Source organism: Megalops cyprinoides, chromosome 6 (assembly GCF_013368585.1).
Source record: "Megalops cyprinoides isolate fMegCyp1 chromosome 6, fMegCyp1.pri, whole genome shotgun sequence".
In the NCBI taxonomy this organism is placed as follows: Eukaryota; Metazoa; Chordata; class Actinopteri; order Elopiformes; family Megalopidae; genus Megalops; species Megalops cyprinoides.
In genome coordinates this window covers 40,450,030-40,472,500 of record NC_050588.1, presented here as the reverse complement: position 1 = coordinate 40,472,500, position 22,471 = coordinate 40,450,030, and the positions used below count along the sequence as shown (strand labels likewise).

The window sequence follows — 22,471 nt, the reverse complement described above, 5'->3', positions numbered from 1 at the left end:
TGGTGACAGAGGGACGTTGATGTGTTTCTGAAATGGGGGAGTGGCAGAGACAGACATGTGGCCCCTTTTCCTGAGTCAAGCCCCTCCCTCCGCCACTCTCTTACCGTCCAATCTACGCTGAGGAATCATGACGGCAGAGACAGAGCCTCTGAAATGTGGGAGGAGACAAAGCCCGGACGGGCTGACCGAGTGAGGAGCTGTTTGATGAGTGTCGGTCAGTGACGTGTCGGTCAGTGACGTGTCGGTCAGTGACGTGGGAGTGTGGAGAGTCTATCTCACAGCCAGTGCGACCTTCCTTCCAGCCACAGTGAGTAAGCACCAGTCCTGCAGCATGCTGTTGTCTGATAGGCAGGCGGTGGGTGGAGCGTTTGACAGGACTAGAGTGGGTACATCGTTTATGGGTTGATAGACGTGATGGATGGTTCCATAATTATTCAGCAGGCCAGCGGATTAATGTTTCAGTAGTATAATGGACCTGGAGTGGGCTTTTCTGTGACTCTTTCAAGTGCCTGATGTGGACAGTTTGAAAATTCCTTAATGGGCCTGCTGTGGGTGGCTCGGTGATTGATTTATAGGACTTGTGTGAGTGGCTCGGTGATTGATTGATAGGACTTGTGTGGGTGGCTCAGTGATTGATTGATAGGACTTGTGTGGATGACACCAACTCAAGGACAGTAATATCAGTGAGCTCTGTGATCACACCAGCCTGCACTTGTGTCAGTGAGATAATGTAGATAATAAGAGTCTATGTGCAGAACTGCATGATCCCCAATAATAACTGCTGAACGGAAAGGTCATCTGCAAAGGCTCTCATACCATACATGCTATGAGTGTAAGTATAAAAGTATCTCCAATAAGAGGAAGGATCACATTTGTATGTGGCGTTATTGTTGTTTTTATTGTTGATGTTCACTAGATGTTGAACAGACCCATACCACGCCATCCTCTGGGTAAGATTAGTCTGAAAGTTAATACAGCTATACAAAAAATCAGAGCACAGATTACAGCAAAGTCTCTGACAAAGACATTCTTAAATTCGTCATAAAGATTTAGCAGGCAGCTTCCAGTGAAAATACGATTTTATATTTTAAAAAGAAAAGTCTGAAGATTTCATCATCTTTCACAGTCAGTTTTTTGATTCTGAAGTGAAAATACTCCCAGCTCATTTTCCAGAGAGCGCATTTGTGCAGGAAACCTGAGATGGTGTGGGAGTTGTTTATTTAAAGTGGCCTCTTGAATTTAATTTCTCCTGTCTGGTCTGAATCACAGAAGGAAAACAAACAGGCTAGAATGACATAATTGAGCAGAAGGGTCACCCCCACGGCATGACCCCCTTTCCCATAATTCCCTCTGGCTCACAAATCCATCCCGAGTCACCTCTCAGTGGATTTGACTATGTTTGGGAACACCAGGCAATCTGAAGCTCTAGCAGAAAGATCACACACTGACATCCTTATGCGAAACGCAAGGATCGATAGGCATTAAGGCATACAGTGACTCTGGCTAAAGTCTTCTCAAATAAGACATTAGAGACTGGTATACATCCAGAGTAGAAAAACAGACCACATATTATTAATTCATTATTAATTGCCCCATTAGTCCATTCATTTTCAAACCCAGGCTCAAATCCAAAAGCTTTTCGGTGAATTTCTTCAGTGTGTCGATATTTTACTCTGACCTGGAACCTGCGTTACATTTCTGTGTGGGAGGTCATGTTCCGCCCAGTGCAAAATGCTGCACAGAGCTCAACACACACAGGTGGTCGAGGTCATGACACGGTCACAGAGATGCATCCAACTGTCCGGGACACACCACAGATGCAGTGTGGGGTTCATGCTGGGTTCATGTTGGGTTCATGTTGAGTTCATGTTGGATTCATGCTGGGTTCATGTTGAGTGAATGTTGTGGCCAGTTAATCACACACACGTTGCTCCAAGCCATGTATTGTTATGCAGAAATGTGAGAGCATTATTTTGCTCAGGTTACGGTAGGTGGTGTGAAGCCTCAGTATTTCCTCCAGCTTTGTGCAGTACAGGAGCCAGTACTTCCATCTGTACACACTGAAGCCCCTGCCATCCAGTGAGTCCACCTGTGCAGTGACTCCGAGTGGCACTCTCTCCACCTCTGCAGTGACTCCCCGGTGGCACTCTCTCCACCTGTGCAGTGACTCCCCGGTGGCACTCTCTCCGCCTGTGCAGTGACTCCCCGGTGGCACTCTCTCCACCTGTGCAGTGACTCCCCGGTGGCACTCTCTCCGCCTGTGCAGTGACTCCCCGGTGGCACTCTCTCCACCTGTGCAGTGACTCCCCGGTGGCACTCTCTCCACCTGTGCAGTGACTCCGAGTGGCACTCTCTCTTTCAGTCTGAGTTCCCCTGGTGTAGGAGCACACTGTCAGAGGCACATCAGCATGATCATGGTGCACAATGAACATGACAGTGACCTTCATTTGCAAACATTTAGTTGATTTATTGGTTAGTTGAATTTTAAAGAAATGTCATGCATTAAATAATTTTTATTGGTAATTTGTGATTATTTGCCTTGGGGGATTTTTTTTCACCAAAATCTTTTGTTGCATTTTAATGTCTCACAGTGCATGCACATAGCATGGTAAATAATGATATCTGATAGTTTCTGTACAAAGCATATTTAACAATAAGTAATATTGTAAAGTAGTAAAAAATATTCTGTGATATACAGTATGTAAATATACTCTGCATTCTGTATGTTATGTACAGAATTACATATACAGTGGTTGATTTACATCTTGTCATGTGTAATAGTGTGTATTTGACATATCAGATGTCACTGACAGTGAGACAGTGGCAGTCACAGTGAGACAGTGGCAGTCACAGTGAGGCAGTCACAGTGAGACAGTGGCAGTCACAGTGAGACAGTCACAGTGAGACAGTGGCAGTCACAGTGAGACAGTGGCAGTGGTAGTCACAGTGAGACAGTGGCAGTCACAGTGAGACAGTGGCAGTCACAGTGAGGCAGTGGCAGTCACAGTGAGACGGTGGCAGTCACAGTGAGACAGTGGTAGTGAGTCAGTGGTATTGGCAGTCATGGTGAGGCAGTGGTATTGGCAGTCACAGTGAGGCAGTGGCAGTCACAGTGAGGCAGTGGTAGTGGCAGTCACAGTGAGGCAGTGACAGTGAGGCAGTGGTATTGGCAGTCACAGTCAGACAGTGGTAGTGGCAGTCACAGTCAGACAGTGGTAGTGGCAGTCACAGTGAGACAGTGGTAGTGGCAGTCACAGTCAGACAGTGGTAGTGGCAGTCACAGTGAGACAGTGGCAGTCACAGTGAGAAGGTGGCAGTCACAGTGAGGCAGTGACAGTGAGGCAGTGGTATTGGCAGTCACAGTGAGACAGTGGTATCGGCAGTCACAGTGAGGCAGTGGTAGTGGCAGTCACAGTCAGACAGTGGTAGTGGCAGTCACAGTGAGGCAGTGGTATTGGCAGTCACAGTGAGACGGTGGCAGTCACAGTGAGGCAGTGACAGTGAGGCAGTGGTATTGGCAGTCACAGTCAGACAGTGGTAGTGGCAGTCACAGTGAGGCAGTGGTAGTGGCAGTCACAGTGAGACGGTGGTAGTGGCAGTCACAGTGACAGTCTCTCCCTGTTGTGTCCCTCCTGTCTCCGCCAGGGTGAGGAGAGCTTGTCTGAGGTCACTGCAGCAGAGCTCTGGGGGCCAACCTGAAGGACAGAGGGGTTGCCATGGAGACTGAGCAGAGTCCGCCGGCCTCCAGTGCCTCCACCACCAGTACCACCAGTACCACCAGTACCAGTACAACCAGTGCCAGCAGTACCAGCACCAGTACCGGTACCAGTACCAGCAGCGCCAGCAGCACCACCGCCAGCACTGCGAGGCAGACTGTTCCCCAGATCTCTGTCTACAGCGGGATCCCTGACAGGCAGACCGTCCAGGTACTGTGCACACACACACACACACACACGCACACACACACACACACGCGCGCACGCGCACGCGCACACGCGCACACGCACACGCGCACGCGCACGCGCACACGCACACGCACACGCACACACACACACACACACACACTCGTCCAGGATTTACACTCAGCCTCAGTCTCTCAGTGACAGGATGGAGAGCATTTCACAAAGTTATGATCCACAGACACTTGTGTTTCAGCATCACATGATCATAATGGAGCTAAATGAGGCAAAGTCTCATAACCTGTAACCTGTGCCAGAGGTCCATCCTCTCCCCCCGCGCTACCTGCAGCTCCTGTAGAAACCCGCGTGGTCATAGCAAATAAACCGGCACACTTCATTCTCTTTTGAGAAGCACTGGCGCCACCCTCTGGTCACATTGGGCACTGCATAACCACAACGAAAATGCAATATAGACGGATTTATTGCCTCTGTCAGTTCCCTCTCCTCTGATTGGTCTACTCAACCCATGTGACAGGTCTGGGCCAATGACAGAGTACTGCATATTTTGACAGCACAGCGTAAACCATGCAGATTCAGCAGCACCAACGCCATGTAGGGTTTCACTGTCCAACTGCCAAATATAAAGAAATAATATCAGTTCCATCTTAAAACTCTCTGACATGACAGAGACGAAGCACACAGGAGATCAGTGTGGAGGGAGCAGATCTAAAGCTCACTGTTGCAGAGAAAGTCCTGTTGAGGAAATGAGGGTGTGTATCTGTCCCCTGTGGGGGGCAAAGGTAATCCATCAATTTCCTTGTGCTACAGTCACTGATGTCTGCAGATCTAGGTTACTATGGAAACAGAGCTCCGGCCTGTGGCCCTCTTCTGTGGAGTAATTGACCCTTGACCTGCGCCGTTAATTTTCTGCTAGCAGAGTGGAGTCAATCCTGCTCCTGCTCTGTTGGTCCTCTTGAGCAGCGGTTTGAGGGGAGGAGCCCTCCTTCCTGTCCCAGCAGCTTCTTCCACATCACTTCCTGGTCAGGGACAGCGCCCTGCCTCCTCCCATCAGCCCTGTCCCACCCGCCCTGTCCCATCCGCCCTGTCCCATTTGCTGTAACCTATGAAACAATAAGATATAAAACAATACTATCTGATAACTTTTATTATTAGGAGCTGAGATATTGCACTTCAGCATATTGCACATTTACTGAATTGCACTGGCCCTATGTACAAGTAGTGCAGTTAGGAATATATGCATGCAAAGGTGCAGTTGAAATGTAAACATCTGTGCAGTGTTTATAAATGTAACTGTGAGTATTATAGCACTGACAGTCACACAGGTCCCAAACAGTCAGTGTTTGGCAGTGTTCAGTTCTCGTATAGCTCTGGGGTAGAAGCTGTTCTTAAGTCTGTTTGTCCGTGATGTGATGGACCTGAAGCATCTATCAGAGGGCAGCAGGTCAAACAGATGATGTCCAGAGTGGGATGAGTCTTTCAGAATGTTGGCTGCTCTACTGAGGCAGCGAGAGCTGAATAAGTCCTCCAAAGAGAGCAGTGAGCAGCCGATGACCTTCTGGGCGGTGTTGATGACCTTCTGAAGGGCTCTCCTGTCCGCTGCTGAGCAGCTGCCATACCACGCAGAGATACAGTACGTCAGCACGCTCTCGATGGATCAGCGGTAGCAGGACACCAGCACTTTCTCCTGCAGGCTGTTCTTCCTGAGGATCCTCAGGAAGTAGAGTTGCTGCTGTGCCTTCATGACTACTGCAGTGGTGTTTGTAGTCCAGGAGAGATCTTCAGTGATGTGCGTACCCAGGAACCTGAGAACAGGGACCCTTTCCACACAGTCCCCGTTGATGTATAGTGGATCGGGGTCTGCACTATTCTTCCGGAAGGTCTAATATGATTTCTTTCGTTTTTGAGGAGTTCAGGGTGAGGTTGTTGAACACCACGCTGCTAGTTGATGTATACAAGGTCCAAGTCCTGGACCTCAAAAATGTCCCAATTAGTCCTTTCAAAGCAATCCTCAAACTGTGAGGAAGGTCCTTCATGCCATGTCTGAACAGTTTTTGTGGTGGGTTGAGCTTTTCTCCTGAGGTGGGTGTATGCTGGGGTTAAGAGTATGGATAGGTGATCTGACTGGCCTAAGTGTGGTAGTGATGTTGACCTAAAACTGTTCTTAATGTTTGAATAAAGCTTGTCTTGTGTATTTTTCCCCCGGTAGCACATTTGATGTGTTGTTCAAATTTATGGAGACCTGCGTTTACATCTGCATGGTTAAAATCACTGGCTATGATATGGGCTGCTTCGGGATAGGTGCTCTGTTGTGAATTTATAGCACTGAGCAGGTAGCCTAAAGCTATGCTAGCGTTAGCATCCGGTGTAATGTAAACAGCTGTGACTATAACAACAGTAAGCTCACGTGGAATGTAAATACGCTTGCATTTGGGTGTGCCTTTGATTTGATTTGATTTGATGGCACACCGCCATCTTGAACATAAAGTGCTATGGGAATTTGTTATATATAACAATAATAATCTGTGAGTCTAGTTCCCTTATCACAGAAGCGTGGGTCCCTGCTGCTGCACACTGCTGTGTGTGATGCTGTTCTTGCTGGGATCTGCTCTGGTTGGGATGTCTGAGAGCGGCCCCCTCCCTCACTGCACACGCCGATCCAGCCTGCGGTACAACAGCGGACCTTTGAGTGACAGCGTCCTGTTCTCTTACATCCTGGTGGGCGGAGCCATCAGCTCAGGCCACAGGCCATAGGTCAACCCTCTTTCCTTTACTCATCCCTGTTGCCTGGCAACACCTCAAGGTCTGCCAGTCAATTTAAAACATAAAGCCCTCACTCTGGCAGAAAAAAGGGGGGAGGGGCTTAGAGCATGGATGGGGGCTGTCATTGGCTGAAAGAAAAAAATCTATCGCTCTTTCTCCCCCTCTATCTGTCTCTCCCTCCCTCAGACTGACCACCGCAGCTGCAGGGTGTAGTTAGACGCTGCTCAGCAGCAAGGACTAACAGCTCCTTCCTGATGTAGTAGAAACAGGAGTCACGAGCTGTTCTGCACAGGGACTCACTCTTTGGATCTCTGTGTTCTCCGTTGTGGGCAGTTCGGGGCATTTTCTATTTTTTCTTTTTTTCTTCTGTTCTTCTCATTCTTATTTATTTTTGTGTCGACTGCATTTTCTTGGACTCCACAGCTATCTGAATCAAACCTTTCTAACGCCTGGTATGTTTGCAGTTTGATTCATGCCTTCTGTGAAATTAACATACAACTCAAATGTTTCCATCTTGTTGACAGATTTATACGTGAGAGAGATGAATGGTGTCTTTGGCAGTTTGGTGTGTGGTGTCTTAAACATCGAAAGAAGTGGCGGTGGCTAAATTGAATGGTTTATATTGATTCTGTTTGCATGTTGGTCAGGCACAGCTAAAGATTTGAAAGGTTTTGCTTTTTTTGACAGATGTAATACTATTGCAAGCTGACTGCTGATTACAGACTCTGGTTGAATCAGCTTTGGTAGATTGGTTATTACAGACCACGGTTAATCGTGAAACATGTCATTGATCTGTAGCTGTGATCTCTGAGGAAGACCATGTTCACAGGCCTGTTCTCTCAGGCCTGTCAGGTGTGTGAAGCACCTGTGTTTCTGCTGTCTCAACGCTGCACTGGAAAGCTGAGTCCAGCTGTTAGCAGAGTCCGGCTGCACCCTCCAGCCCTCAGACCCGGGCAGCTGGGAGGGTCTGTATCAACATCAAGAGATTTTATTGCCATTTGCACAGGTACAGGACAGTACAGGTACATTGGAATTCTTGCGCAAAACTCACTGAGTCTTTTATAAAAACAGGCAAAGAAATTCAATTAAAAGAACGGCATAAAAAATACATAATAAATACACCCTATATAAAAACACGCTATGAATAAATACACACTACACAGACTATATATAATTATTGCACAATAATTTATTGCACCGTTGAACTGAATTATTGCACAAACCAAAACAAACCTATGGACTGGAGAAAACTCTGTATGACAGAGACCTGGAGAGTGAGAGGTGGTGAGGTAGTTGAATACTAAGTTCGTAAGGGGTGAGAGTGTTGTGAAGTGTTAAGTGTCCGTGGTGTGAGTAAGGTGGGGGGTGTGGTATTTCCTTTCTGCCTTAATGTCCTTTGCACTCATTCTGACAGTGGCTGGAAAAGGCTGTTGTGGAAGTGTGCCTTGTGAGTGGCGATGCTCTCTGGCCTGTGGTGTCTCAGGTTGTATCCTGAGTTCTCCCGCCTGAACAGAGAGTGAGCTGGAGGGTGTCGATCACTAAGGAGGCTTTTGGCCAATAAGAGCCTCGGGCAGCCCAGCCTTAGGAGGTGGTGATTGGTCCAAGTTTTCATGTGTGAGGAGTCAGGAAAGGTCTTCGTGGGCGTGGAACAGTGATGTGGAAGGGTTGTCCTTTTTGGCAGAAGCTCAGAACCTGTTGCGTTGTTGTTGAAGTGGAGATGGGTGTGTGCTGAAGCGTCTGCATCTCTCTCCGTCTCTCTCAGGTGATCCAGCAGGCCCTGCACCGGCAGCCCAGCACGGCTGCGCAGTACCTGCAGCAGATGTACGCAGCGCAGCAGCAGCACCTGATGCTGCACACCGCCGCCCTTCAGCAGCAGCACCTGAGCAGCGCACAGCTGCAGAGCCTAGCAGCCGTGCAGCAGGTAAGCACCCGCGCAGGGACAGGGGGAGGGGCTGGGGGAGGGGCCATGGGGAGGAGGGAGGAGCTCTGGAAGAGAAGAGAGAGAGGGAGGGGCCAGGATGCAGGGGTACAGTCTCTTCCTGAGCCCTTGCTTAAAGATCAAACACATGCACCACACATTGTGTATGATTGTGTGTGAGGGGTGTGTGTGATCGTGTGTGAGACGCGTCACGCACAGATTAATCAGCCTGTCTCACACATCCGCTGTGATTTGGCAGGGCACACGCCGGGCTTCCTGTAGGAAAGGCCCCCACAGCCGGTCACTCCGTCTCCGTCACGACTCTGAGCCCTCTGTCAGTGACGATCAGACAGACGGTACTCATACCGCGTGGCTTAAGGGTGGAAACGGTGTGACTCTTAGGCTTTGTATCAAAATATGACACTCTTTCCATCCCAAGTTCATAGAGAAATAAATTCTGCGTTTTCAGTAGCGATATAGAACTTTTTAGGTGTGGGTATGCAGTAATGATCAACTATCTTCTGTTGTCTCTGCTGTACCTCTGAACAAACAAACAAAATGATTAGCCCCAAAGCGAATGGTTCACCTGCCCTCTGTAAGGCCAGGGTCTCATCCATCTCTTCTGCTTGAGACAAGGATTGGAGATGTACAAAAGATTGCTTCCACACACTCACACACACACACACACACACACACACACACACCTACTCACACGCGCACACACACACACACACACACACATACACACACACACACACACACACACACACACACACACACACACACACGCACCTACTCACACGCGCACACACACACACACACACACACACACACACACACGCACCTACTCACACGCACACACAGACAGACAGACACATACACAGACACACACACACACACACACACACACACACACGCACCTACTCACACGCGCACACACACACACACACACACACACACACACACATACACACACACACACACACATACACAGACACACACACACACATAGACACACACACACACACGTGGGCATGGAACACACACACATACACAGACACACACACACACATAGACACACACACACACACTCACACACACACCTACTCACACGCACACACACACACACACACACACACACACACACACACGCACCTACTCACACGCACACACAGACAGACAGACACATACACAGACACACACACACATAGACACACACATACACACACGTGCGCACACACACACACATGCGCGCACACACTCTCTCACTCTCTCTCTCTGACTCGCTTGCTGTTCCGGCCCGGGTCAGGACCCCTGGCGCTGATGGATGACCCGGGTGGGCCCGCAGTGGCGGCTCGTTTTAATCGCCTGTCTGTGAGTCTCTGCTCTGCGCTCTCGGTGACAGGAGAGATTAATGACGGCAGGCCCTTCCCATCATGCCCCGGGGCAGAACGGAGCGTGGAGCCGCTGCTGACATCACGCTGTTTTGTGTTCTCAGGATGGAGCGCCGGTTCTGCATGAGATCCAAGCTCAGATTGCTTTACTCATCATTACATTATTACAGACTGAGAGACGTACAGAGCTCCTCTTTTCACCCATCATCCATTGCTGAGGCAGTTTAGCATTAGTGTTAAACAGGACTCAGACCTGCATCCTTTAGGGTATGAGCCCAGACAACCCACCCACCCCCCCAAGACAAAAGACTCTACCACCACCAGTCTGCTACCCCCAAAATTATGCTAAGGGCACTTCATCATTTATTCACTTCTAAATATTAATATACATATAATTAGGTAAATCTGTGAGAAATTCAGAGATTCATAACATCAGAGAGGAGTTATAGTTCTCAGTGCTGTGACCGACCGCTGGAAAAGTGTATGCTAACAGACTTGTGCTGATAAAAAACAGCACTTTTCATTCTTAAAATACAATCGTCTGTTTTCATAACTCCAGGCTAAAAGGAGGCTGAAAGCCCTCAAAGAATGAGGCCTTTAGGAAGTGAACCAAAAGAAAACACAGAAACTGAAGCTGGAGTATTGCAGACAGATGTGCAGAGGGTATCCCCCCCCCCCCCCCCCCACACACACACACACATATACACACACACACACACACACACACACACACACACACACACGCACACACGTGCACACACACACACACTCACACACACACTCTCACACACACACACTCACAGGCTCACACACACATCCAAACCAGACATGATTTTGTGGTTTATATATGATGAAACGTGTCATGTCGTAAGAATCTTAAGTAGTGTTCAGGTGTGTTTTTAAAGTGATCTGTTTGTATTTCTGCTCCCCTCTCTCTCTGTACCCCCCTCCCCCCACCGCTTGGGTTCTCTGCCAGGCCAGTATAGCTGCTGGGAGACAGGGATCCAACCAGAACGGAACCTCAGCCCAGCAAACCGGATCGTCCCAAACCACCGTGAGTCTCTCAGACCCCCGACTTCACACCAAAACCCCCCCAGTCACACTTCCCAGGGGGGGGGAGAGCGGGAGGAGAGGAGAGCTCTCACTGCCACTGTGTTCAGTTGTGTCATGCTGTTCTGCAGCTGATAAAAGTGGTTTATAAAAAAAAAAAACTCTTTCCTTTATTGTTACCACACATTTCCTCAGGGATACATTTTTGTCATTATTACAAAAAACCCACTTCTGATTGATATCATAAATTTTTATTTTGTTTTAGAATTTACTTTCTCCTTTAGCGGAGATTATTCATTCTTAATGGGGGGGGGGGCTGTGCCAGCTCAGGGTAACTCCTCCTCTTTTCCCTCCCCCCAGATCAATCTGACCACACCCCCTGCAGCTGCCCAGCTAATCAGCCGAGCCCAGAGCGTGAGCTCCGCCCCCGCCGGTATATCCCAGCAGGCCGTGCTGCTGGGCAACCCCTCCAGCCCCGCCCTCACTGCCAGCCAAGCGCAGATGTACCTGCGTGCTCAGATGGTGAGAGACAGCATGTGTGTCAGCATGCTCTCCACACACACACACACACACACACTCACTCACACACACACACACACACACACACACACACACACACACACACACACACACACACACACACACACACTCACTCACACACACACACACACTCACACTGACTGTACTGTCACAGACTTGCTCTGATGGGTGTGTGTTTTTGCGTGTGCTGTATTTCGCCTGCATGTCTGTATGGTCTCAGTAAGGTGTCTGTGTGTTTGCGGGTAGCAGTGGTGTCATGGCCTCCCTGTCTGCATGGGTGTTACAGTAGATAGTAGTCTGATCTGTGATGCAGTGGTGCTGCCGTGAGCTACATGTTGTCTGTGAGCAGGTGGTCTATCGTTATGACCTCTGCCATTCTTATATTGAGATGTCTTTCAATGTGAGAGATTTGACTTTAACAGGTACATGCTGTTCTCAACACAGACAGCTAGAACAGAGCGATCATTCCTCTCTCAGTGATCCTGTCAGTCCCTAATGAGTTTCTGTCAGCAGAGGTGATGGAGAGGTTACTGGTCTGGCATTTTTTTCTGATTGTTTAAATGCTTTTAGGGGGTTCATTTCATTTCTGTCATTTTAATGTCATGATCATGTAGGTAATTTGGGTATATGGCCTTCATATTCAAATAAAACTTAGCATCAAATCTAAAATATATTCTGCCATATACTCTCCTGCACTTCCATGTGAAATAAACTGTTTTTCTCCAGCATTCCCAGAGCTTGAGAAAGCATCATAGGAGAGAGTGTAATGGTATGAGTGGCTGAATATAGCAGGTTTATTCAATTATAATTCAATAATTATTATTCAGATATTATCATTTTAATATTCCATGTGTTTTGCAATGGATGTGTACTGAGAAGGTTTAAACTGCAGTGTAACCAATTGTTAGACCCTTTCTCTGCTCCATTGTACACATTTTTATCTGCTTGTTAAACATTATAAATCAAGAGCAGAATGTTTTCCTGTCACAGGCTTTTTCTAAATCACCAGACCAACATTCTGTCACATTAGAAAGAACACACTCATCACCTATTTACCACAGCTGAGTAACTGAAACAGGAAGGAGAATGTTTGTAACCTGAACTACATTACCCAGCATTACATGTTCATGTTACCCATGAAGAAAACATGATATATGTTACAGTATGCAGACTATGTCTGAATACATTCTAGACAAAACAGCGGATTAATTTTTGCACTTTAGTATATGTATGTAACATTATGCATATCTGTAGAATAAAAAACAGATGTGTTGTATAAATTTTCACAAACTGTAAAGTTCATAGGAGTGGCAATAACTGATAAGTGTTCTCATTCATTCAGTAAATATTTCCATAAATTTAAAACAAATTCTTTGCATGATGCCTTTAACAGCCTATATTCATAAATACCCTTGCCTATCATGACTGTACAGGCAACCCTCACCAGGCCTAATGCTCCCCGGGAGGCTGAGATTAGGGTAGACGTTAGGGTGTGAGGAAGGGAGCAGGATGTGTGCAAGGCTGGGAGAAATACAGAGCTGGTGAATGCCAGGCTGCTGGAGAAATACAGGCGCATATATTCACCTGTGTACTGCACTACTCTGAGATACACGCATCAAACACTGCACTTCCGTGCATTTATCAAATACTGAGTGTGTCGCTGCATGCATAAAATGCTCCTGACAAGATGTTTGTAATAGACTTCAGTACCTTCAGTGTCTGCATCTTTCACATACAGGGAGCCACCTGAGTGCGTCTGTCAGCTACGCTGTACTTCAACACTTATAAATACGTTTATCATTACAGGAGAGAGGGGAGATTTACAGTTTTTCTCTCATTAACATTTTAGGAATTTTTGTCTCAAGAGAAAATGATGTACATGATATATTTCAGTATGTAACTGTCTAATTAGGACGCCCCTGGTCCCTGTCTCAAATAAAGCCAAGATTTTATACTCTTTTACTGATTGATTGGTTGGCTGATTATGTGATTGATTGAGTGAGTGATTCACTGACTGACTAACATGATTGATTGGTTGATTGAGAAGCTGGTTTCGCCGGCGTCTCTGTGGGCAGGGGGCTGTGGGAGAATGCAGATTAAAGTGGGTGTGTTTTCACTGTGTGATTCCAGGCACAGCAAAGTAACCTTGTGCAAGTAGCTAGGAGCCTAGGACGAGCTGTTCCTTTATCCCCCCAGCTCATCTTCACCCCGACCGCCACCGTCACCACCGTGCAGCCTGAGGCGTCTGCGCAGTCTGCAGGACAGCAGTCTGTCACCGCACAGGTAACACACGCCTGCACACACACGCACAGGTAACACACGCACAGGTAACACACACAGGTAACACACACGCACAGGTAACACACACCTGCACACACACATGCACAGGTAACACACACCTGCATACACCTACAGACATGTACAGGTAACACACACACAAACACACACACATACACACAAGTGTACACAGCTGATATACTCATTTTAACTCATTATCTTTGTAACTTCACTCTCAAAGGAACAAAAAATGCTCTTTCATTTGTCCTCAGTTTGTCCTTTGGTTTGGTGCTTTTAAACCTCATGGAGAAAAGTCTTCCAGTCATTAGAAATGGCATGTGAGTGTATGTTTCCAGAAGGCAATCAGCTGAATAAGTGTTAAAGAGTTGCACATCTGAGTTTCAAAAAAGTTTCTGTAGTTACTGCAAGCTACACCTAGAGGGCAGTCAAGAGCTATATACAAACTCGCATAGTGACTCACATGGGTGAGTAAAATCAGCTGTAACTGTAACTGAGTAAGCCTCAATACCCAGATCTACTAGACCTTGACCATGCATTGTTTTGAGGCCATCAGTGTAGGAAGTCAGTCAACAGTTTTAGGGCTGGCGAAACAAAAAAGAAGGAGCTTTTGAAACACTGAATATTGCATAAATTAAACTAAATCTAATGAGTATCTAATGAGAATCCCTGCTGGGCTGAGCTGACAGTTGGCTTGTGAGCTCCAGGGCCTCACCTCCCTGCTCTTTCAGGTGCAGAACCTGGCCATCCGTGGCCAGCAGGGGGCAGCAGCCTCCCCATCTCAAGCACAGCTGCAGGGCCTGAGCCTCAAACAGGCCCCCCTCTCCATCCAACCCACAGCCCTGCTGAAGAGCCCCGCCCAGGGGGGCCCGGGGGGCCTGGGGGCGCAGGGTGCAGGGGCGAAGGCCGCCCCGCCCGAGGCATCGCCCGACGGGGGGAAGAAGGCGGAGAACGCTGCCGGCGGGGTGGAGGCGCGTGTGGTCAACATGAGCCGAACCGCCGCCGTCAACAGCCACCCGCTCATCGCGCCCGGTACGTTCTCGCACTCAGCTGGCTTGCCCGGGTAACCCTCCGCAGGGGCCACAGGTTCACAGCCCTGCTGCGTGGCAGTGCCTTGGTTTCAGTCAGCGATGTATCCACCCTGATCTGTGTCAATGCATGTCCAGGTCCAGGATGGATCACTGTAAGCTGTGGAAGCATGGACACCAAACTGATATAAATGTAATGGGCAATGCCACACTCTGCATACGCATCTGCTGAGATGTGCTGTTCCTGGATTTACAGGACGTAGTAGTGTTGTTTGATTGAGTGTGTGCTCCATTTACCTCTTGTCAACATCACTGTGTACCCTTAATATATTTGTTAGAAGAGTCATGAGTGTATGCAATATAATCTCACTTCTCACTGAGAACCTGAAAAACAGGGTATTCCTCATTCCAGCTGGTGACTCCTGCCTCAGATTGTACTGTACACCCATCCTCTCGGCTTTGAGTGGTGAAAACATGTCCATGTTTACAGTAGGCTTTGGAGCTGTTGTGAGAGGTGAATAGACTGTCTGAATGCTGGAGTCTGCCTTCTGTATCTCGTTTCACCGGCTGGCGCGTCCAGGCTTATCCAGGTGTCATTCAGTGGCAATGATCCAGTCCATCTTTCGACAGTCATTCTGGGCTGTGAAGGCCGTTCCTTTCATCTGTGAGTGTGAATCGGCTGGGGGCGGGGCCTCCCAGGACTGTGTGTTTCCTGTGCCAATCCCTCCGTGAGAGTGTAACTGTGAGAGTTACACAATATCCTCTCAGACGAGTGACTGCACGTTGCTCTGTGTACCCAACTGTGTGCTCATGGGAGTGACTGAACATGTGTGTGTGTGGGGAGGGGGTGGATGATTCAGCTAATTCAAGAACAAGTGTGTGTGTGTGTGTGTGTGTGTGTGTGTGTGTGTGTGTGTGTGTGTGTGTGTGTGTGTGTGTGTGTTTGTGTGTTTGTGTGTGTGTGTGTGTGTGTGTGTGTGTGTGTGTGTGTGTGTGTGTGTGCACATGTGCGTGAGAGGGAGAGAGAGAGAGAAAGAGGATGTGTGTGTGCGTGAGAGGGAGAGAGAGAGAGAAAGAGGTTGTGTGTATAGCTCTGTTACAGCAAAGTTTCATTCAAAAATGCCTGCTGTGAAGGGAAATACTGACTCCTTATGCTTGAGAGATGACTGACAGGGTTGCCATGGCAGCTGCAGGTTGGCTGATGGAGCTCCCCAGACAAGAGAGACATGAGGGATCAGGGCGAGATGAGGATGTCACTGTGTCTGAATCAGGGCGAGATGAGCGTGTCACTGAGTCTGAATCAGGGCGAGATGAGGATGTCACTGTGTCTGAATCAGGGCGAGATGAGCGTGTCACTGAGTCTGAATCAGGGCGAGATGAGGATGTCACTGTGTCTGAATCAGGGCGAGATGAGGGTGTCGCTGTGTCTGAATCAGGGCGAGATGAGTGTGTCACTGAGTCTGAATCAGGGCGAGATGAGGATGTCACTGTGTCTGAATCAGGGCGAGATGAGCGTGTCACTGAGTCTGAATCAGGGCGAGATGAGGATGTCACTGTGTCTGAATCAGGGCGAGATGAGCGTGTCACTGAGTCTGAATCAGGGCGAGATGAGGATGTCACTGTGTCTGAATCAGGGCAAGATGAGCGTGTCACTGTGTCTGAATCAGGGCAAGATGAGCGTGTCACTGAGTCTGAATCAGGGCGAGATGAGGGTGTCGCTGTGTCTGAATCAGGGGGAGATGAGGGTGTCGCTGAGTCTGAATCAGGGCGAGATGAGGGTGTCGCTGAGTCTGAATCAGGGCAAGATGAGGGTGTTGCTGAGTTGAGTGATGACGGGAATGTCACAGGCTCAGACTGGAAATTCTGCAGGGTTGAATGCAGAACCTCCCGCTGAGGTCTTCATCGTATAACTCAAGACTGCGCTGTGTGGTGACGCCTGCACCGTGCTGCAGAAACCGCGCACCTGTAGCCGCCGCGTGTGAGTGCGTGTCTCTGTTTATACGCTGTGTGATATGGAGAGGTCACACCGCACCTAACACCCCTGAGCGCAGCCACGCGTGGCAGGTCAGCCAGGGCCAGACTGACCATGCGGCTCTGCTGAGTTAAGCTGCGTTCTGACTGCACTGGACACATGCCACATCCAGGGAGCGTCTTCCAATATTCCAATAAAAAGTAGGCCAGCGATCCTATTAAGACGTGGCTTACAGGTGGCACAGTAAGACAGAACCCCTCCCCGCCTGCAGGTGTGTCTCTGTCTCCCTTCCTGTGCAGAGATCACCTCTGACACAGAGAAATGTTCAGGTTTCAGGGCTGCTTCAGGGCTGTGGAGGAATGTGTCATTCAGAACACAGCTCCATATGTCAGTATGGGACGAAAGCGTTCCAGCTAGAATAGGCAACATCGATTTGTGCTCAGTTTGAGAGATAAAGAAGCAGAAATAAAGAAGTGTGCCTGTGTTTGGGAGTGATAATTAGGTTATCCCTGGTGCTGCCGCTGTCAGGCCGGGACCGCTGACCCCACACAGAACGGGCCAGCCTCCACCTGTGTATCTGTCAGCGTCTGCAGAGCTGATCCCCAGGCAGACCCAGAGATCCAGATTCACGCATGGCTCACAGTGTCTCTCTGAGCCCTTCAGTCTCCTGCTGTGAAAATGCACCTCCTTTCAGCAGAGTGTGAGCCCTATCAAAGGAAATGCCCACATCTCTCTGCATTCTGCTTCTGCAGACTGGCTTATTAAGACCCTGCCACCCTGTTAGTGAGGAGAATGTGACAGCACAGACAGCATTATTAAAAGGCTTTGAGGAGTCTGGTTTATGGGTGTTTTATTCATCCTGATGCTGCTATATTTCCATTTCATTGTGCATTTATGTTTGTACATCAAATATTTATCCATCACACCGCTGAGAGCACTCAGCAGGATGTGCAGGCGTCAGTAGGTCAGAGTTAATCTGAAACTCCAGCAGTAAGGCTTTATTCTGCCGATGTGAATTTCAGGTCATTGTTGCTGTGCATACAGCACTGCTGTTCTGTTAGCTGGGGAAATGCGGAGCCCTGAATAAGAGGGTGAGAGAGAGAAGAGGAGAAATAGGAGAGAGAGAGAGAGAGAGAGAGAGAGAGAGAGAGAAAGGGAAGAGGATAAATAAAAAGAGGGAAGGAGAGTTATGCACAGTTTTATTTTTCCCTTTTTAAACCTCCATAAGTGGAGTTTAAATTCACAGGAAGACAGGCCCAGTGCAGCTCTCTGTGATGTGCTTGGCTCTCTCTGTCTCTCTCTGTCTCTCTCTCTCTCTCTTTCTCATGAGGCCCACGTGGCGTCCTGCCCACTCCATCTAACCCCGAAAGGACCGCCTACATTAGCAGGCTGGGGTTTGGGTTTGTTTTTCTGCTGTTAAATTTGGTGCTATCAAAAACCATGTGCTCAGAGATTCATCCTTTTTATTCCCGCCAGCTTTAAGGGCTTTTTAGCGTGTATTTCAAAACCCCTGTGCTGTTTCTTTAACTCATTTTGTTAGAAAAATGCTCACCCTTTCTCCTGGTTGTGCATACAGCTGATTTTATAACAGATTTTACTGGAGGCACACGTTGGCATTCAGTAATCTGGACACAGTTGTCTCATACACACCACATCTCTGTCACTTTCAGTGTGATGGTGTTTGCTTTGTCCCCCCATGCTGTGTGTTCTGGTTAAGACCCGCAGTGTTGTGTTTAGTTCACAGTTAAAGGAGTGGGGGAAAACCCAGGCTCTGGTTCTGGAGGGCTGTGACCGGCTCCGTGTGTCCGGTTCCTGCTGGATGCAGGGGAATGTAGGGGTTTTCCAGGGTCTGGCGTCAGGAGCTCAGTACTGATTCAGTCCCCGGGTGGGGGTGGGGGGCGTGGGAGTTCTGAGTCATTTTACATAACACTCCCGCAGCCTTGGGAATAAAGAGGTCACCCCCACTCCCGTCCTCCCAGTATCTTTATTATTTCTCACTAAATGCTTGTGAAAACTGCAGTGAGAATGAGCTGTTTTTAGTCCAGCTACGGTTTACTGGTATACACTACTTACTGCACACTTACATTGAACAGCACAAAAATAAACCATAATGCATCCTTTTTGAAATACTAAGCATAAGGTTTACTAAGGGATCATTTACATTAATTGATTTATGATGATTAAGTATGGTGCTCTTATTCTGAATGAACCACTGTATAATTTAGAGTGAAACCTATGCAAATCATGAAATACAGTGCGTGTCATACACCTGTTTATAACACAAAATCTATGGTATAAGCTGCATCTAATATTTGTTTCCCACTGCAAAACAACACACCACACTCTCTTCTTTTCTGAAAAGGATAGGTTCATATGGCAAGTTTGACAGTAGTCTGCATTTCAGTGCTCAGTAAGACAGCGCCTGTGCACGGTACAGAATCGCAGTGGGAGAATTAAACGTATTTCTGTGGATGTGGGCTGTTGTGTGCATGAAGCCACGTTGCTGTGGGATCTTTGCGCGTGACGGAGAGATTCCGCAGCGCAGGAGTGAGCGTGATGCATGCTGTAGTAATGTGCAGAATGTTAGGAGTAAGCGGGGCTGCGCACTCCGCTTCACGCCCGCCCTCTCCATCCACAGGGGCCGCTTGCTGTGTGGTCAGGTCTGTGTGTTCATGCGGGAAAGGCTTCTCCTCGACAGCGGACCGGGTTTGATTGATGGGGCGTTCCGGGCTGCTGAGAGGCTGTGGCTTCAGGTGACGGTTCAGCCTCAGATGTGCGAGTTACTGGTGACGGAAGCAGTGGCAGCTGCAGCCAGTGTTACAGACGTGTTTGAGTGCAAAGCCTGGCCGCCATTTTCAGGGTTTCACTCCGTCCTGCGTAGGCTATTGTATATCACATTCCTCAGAGTTCTGCGTCACCCAGAACGGAAGATAAACCAGTGAGGGTTTATGTCCATAGCTGAAGTATTTTGTAATATATGGAGCATACTGTAAACTTAAATATTAATTCACCCTTTATGTTTTTGATCAAATATTTTACCATACGTTGACGTGTTACTTTTTCATAAGAGATGGGTGTATTACATCTGACGTGTGTGCTTGTTGCACTATGTAATGTGTTTCTGTGTCTGTTCCAGTGAATAGCATCTAATATGTGTCTATTTGTGTGTGTGTGCATCTATGTGTGTATGGTATGAGTGCGTGTGCGTGTGTGTGTGTGTGTGTGTGTGTGTGTGTGTGTGTGTGTGTGTGTGTGTGTGTGTGTTTCAGCGTACAGCGTGTAATGGTGTGTGTGTGTGTGTTTCAGCATACAGCGTGTAATGGTGTGTGTGTGTGTGTGTTTCAGCGTACAGCGTGTTAGGGTTGTGTGTGTGTGTATGTGTTTCAGCGTACAGTGTGTAATGGTGTGTGTGTGTGTGTGTGTGTGTGTGTGTGTGTGTGTGTGTGTGTGTGTGTGTTTCAGAGTACAGCGTGTAATGGTGTGTGTGTGTGTGTGTTTCAGTGTACAGCGTGTAATGGTATGTGTGTGTGTGTGCGTGTGTGTGTGTGTGTGTTTCAGCATACAGCGTGTAATGGTGTGTGTGTGTGTGTGTGTGTTTCAGTGTACAGCGTGTAATGGTGTGTGTGTGTGTTTCAGCGTACAGCGTGTAATGGTGTGTGTGTGTGTGTTTCAGCGTACAGCGTGTAATAGTGTGTGTGTGTGTGTGTGTGTGTTTCAGTGTACAGCGTGTAATGGTGTGTGTGTGTGTTTCAGCGTACAGCGTGTTAGGGTTGTGTGTGTGTGTATGTGTTTCAGCGTACAGCGTGTAATGGTGTGTGTGTGTGTGTGTTTCTGCGTACAGCGTGTAATGGTATGTGTGTGTGTGTGCGCGTGTGTGTGTGTGTGTTTCAGCGTACAGCGTGTAATGGTGTGTGTGTGTGTGTGTGTGTGTGTGTTTCAGCGTACAGCGTGTAATGGTGTGTATGTGTGTGTGTTTCAGCGTATGCGCAGATCCAGCCCCACCAGCTACTGCAGCCTCAGAAGCAGCAGAACTTTGTGATCCAGCAGCAGCCTCAGACTGGTCCCAGGGCCCAAACCCCGCTCCTGCAGCCTGCCCCCCTCCAGGCCTCCGCCGGGACGCCGCCCGTGCCGGTGCTCCCCAAACCCCCCGTGCCCTCCCAGCAGGCCACCATCTTCCACTCCACCGTCAGCCCCCTGGCCCTGGGCCACCACAGCCAGCCCCCCGCCAGCCTCTCCCAGCCCAAAGTGCAGCCCGTCCAGCTGACCGCCATCAACCTGCAGATCCAGCCCCCAGCCAGCGCGGTGAGAGCAGGAGGAGCGTCGGCATGCGGGGGGGATCGGTGGGGGGTCACACACACGAACATTACTGCACACTCACTGCACTTTCACAGCGTCCAGGAAACATTCACCCGATACATAGCAGAAAGAAAAAAGAATATATGAATATCTCAAAACGTAAGATAAACGACAGAGTGACGATGAACACTGAAGACTCGTTTAAAAGATCCATAAACACAATAGACAGTAATATATACACAAAATAATATGACTTATGAAGTAAAAATATCTCATCAGTACAAAATTAGAAACCAATCCCTCAGTTTTCAATAAAAACTCCTCCTTTTCTGACCTCATTCTCCTCTGTTGATATGCAGGCAGCGCGGCTGGTCCAGGACAGCATCAGTAAGGACAGTAAGCCCGCCTCCTCGGTGGTGAAGGAGAGCCCCCCCACCCCCAGCACCCCACAGCCCACGTCTGTCCCCCCACAGAGGACCAGCACTGACCAGCAGGCCTCTGACTCCAGCAAAACCCCCCCTCAGCAGCAAGGTAGAGCCTCTTACTCTGGGTTATACTGGGTAGGTGGGAGAGTGGGATTCTTCTTCTTTTTCTTAGTATTATTAATATTAATATTATTAGTATTATTACTACTATACCACCATGTTAGAAAAAAATGTGCTCCAAAAATACTTTGAGAAGATCTTTTTCATTTTTCATGTATCTATTTATGGGCTCGTTCATGTCTACATTATGTAGATGTTGGGAAACAGAAATTCATAGAAATTCTTTTTACCGTTCACAAGCAGCTCTTCAGGATAAAGCTGTTGAGAACAGTACCATTCTACAGTGTGAAGGGAAAAAGTCAGTGCTTTCAAATGTAAACCTGTTTGGTAGAAAAGACAGTAATATAGCAATCGTGCATGCCTAGGTGACCCAGTAAGTTGAAAGAATGGCCACTGCACACAGCATGCTGTGACGTGCACTCTGCCCATAGCTGGCTAGGCTATCCTTAGCATTTGGAGTGTAGCCTCAGTTGTAACCTCACTACGCCCTGCAAGATACCATGGGAAATGTAGGCTGGTCATAAACTGTAGTTCCTCCAAGTTCAGGTTCCATTAGCTTATGTGGCAGCATGTCTTCCAGTAAGGAGTGCAAAGAAGGCTGATTCCCCCCCCCCCCCCCCACCATTCTGAACTGTTCCAGTGAAAGGCTGACCTTGGCCTCCAGCATCTGCCCCCTGGGGGGGTCGTGTGTCCCGAAAACCTGCCCCCTAGTATGGCAGCAGTCATGACATCATCACCATCTGTAGTCTTCCC

General features: G+C 48.4%; 1 protein-coding gene across 2 annotated transcripts in view; it reads left to right on the top strand.

Moving 5' to 3' along the window:
- Nucleotides 1-3,653: 3,653 nt before the first annotated feature.
- phc2b (polyhomeotic homolog 2b (Drosophila)) overlaps nt 3,654-22,471 on the top strand; it is a 30,212-nt gene continuing 11,394 nt past the window's right edge. Inside the window, exons 1-8 of one of the 2 annotated variants that reach the window (XM_036532090.1) lie at nt 3,654-3,926; nt 8,443-8,601; nt 10,969-11,046; nt 11,403-11,564; nt 13,779-13,865; nt 14,609-14,909; nt 20,857-21,179; nt 21,533-21,704. In XM_036532090.1, the coding sequence (XP_036387983.1) occupies nt 3,717-3,926; nt 8,443-8,601; nt 10,969-11,046; nt 11,403-11,564; nt 13,779-13,865; nt 14,609-14,909; nt 20,857-21,179; nt 21,533-21,704 (1,492 nt within the window). In that variant the 5' untranslated portion in view covers nt 3,654-3,716. Of the gene's footprint in view, nt 3,927-8,442; nt 8,602-10,968; nt 11,047-11,402; nt 11,565-13,712; nt 13,866-14,608; nt 14,910-20,856; nt 21,180-21,532; nt 21,705-22,471 lie in introns of both variants that reach the window. The other variant, XM_036532089.1, reaches the window with a different exon arrangement.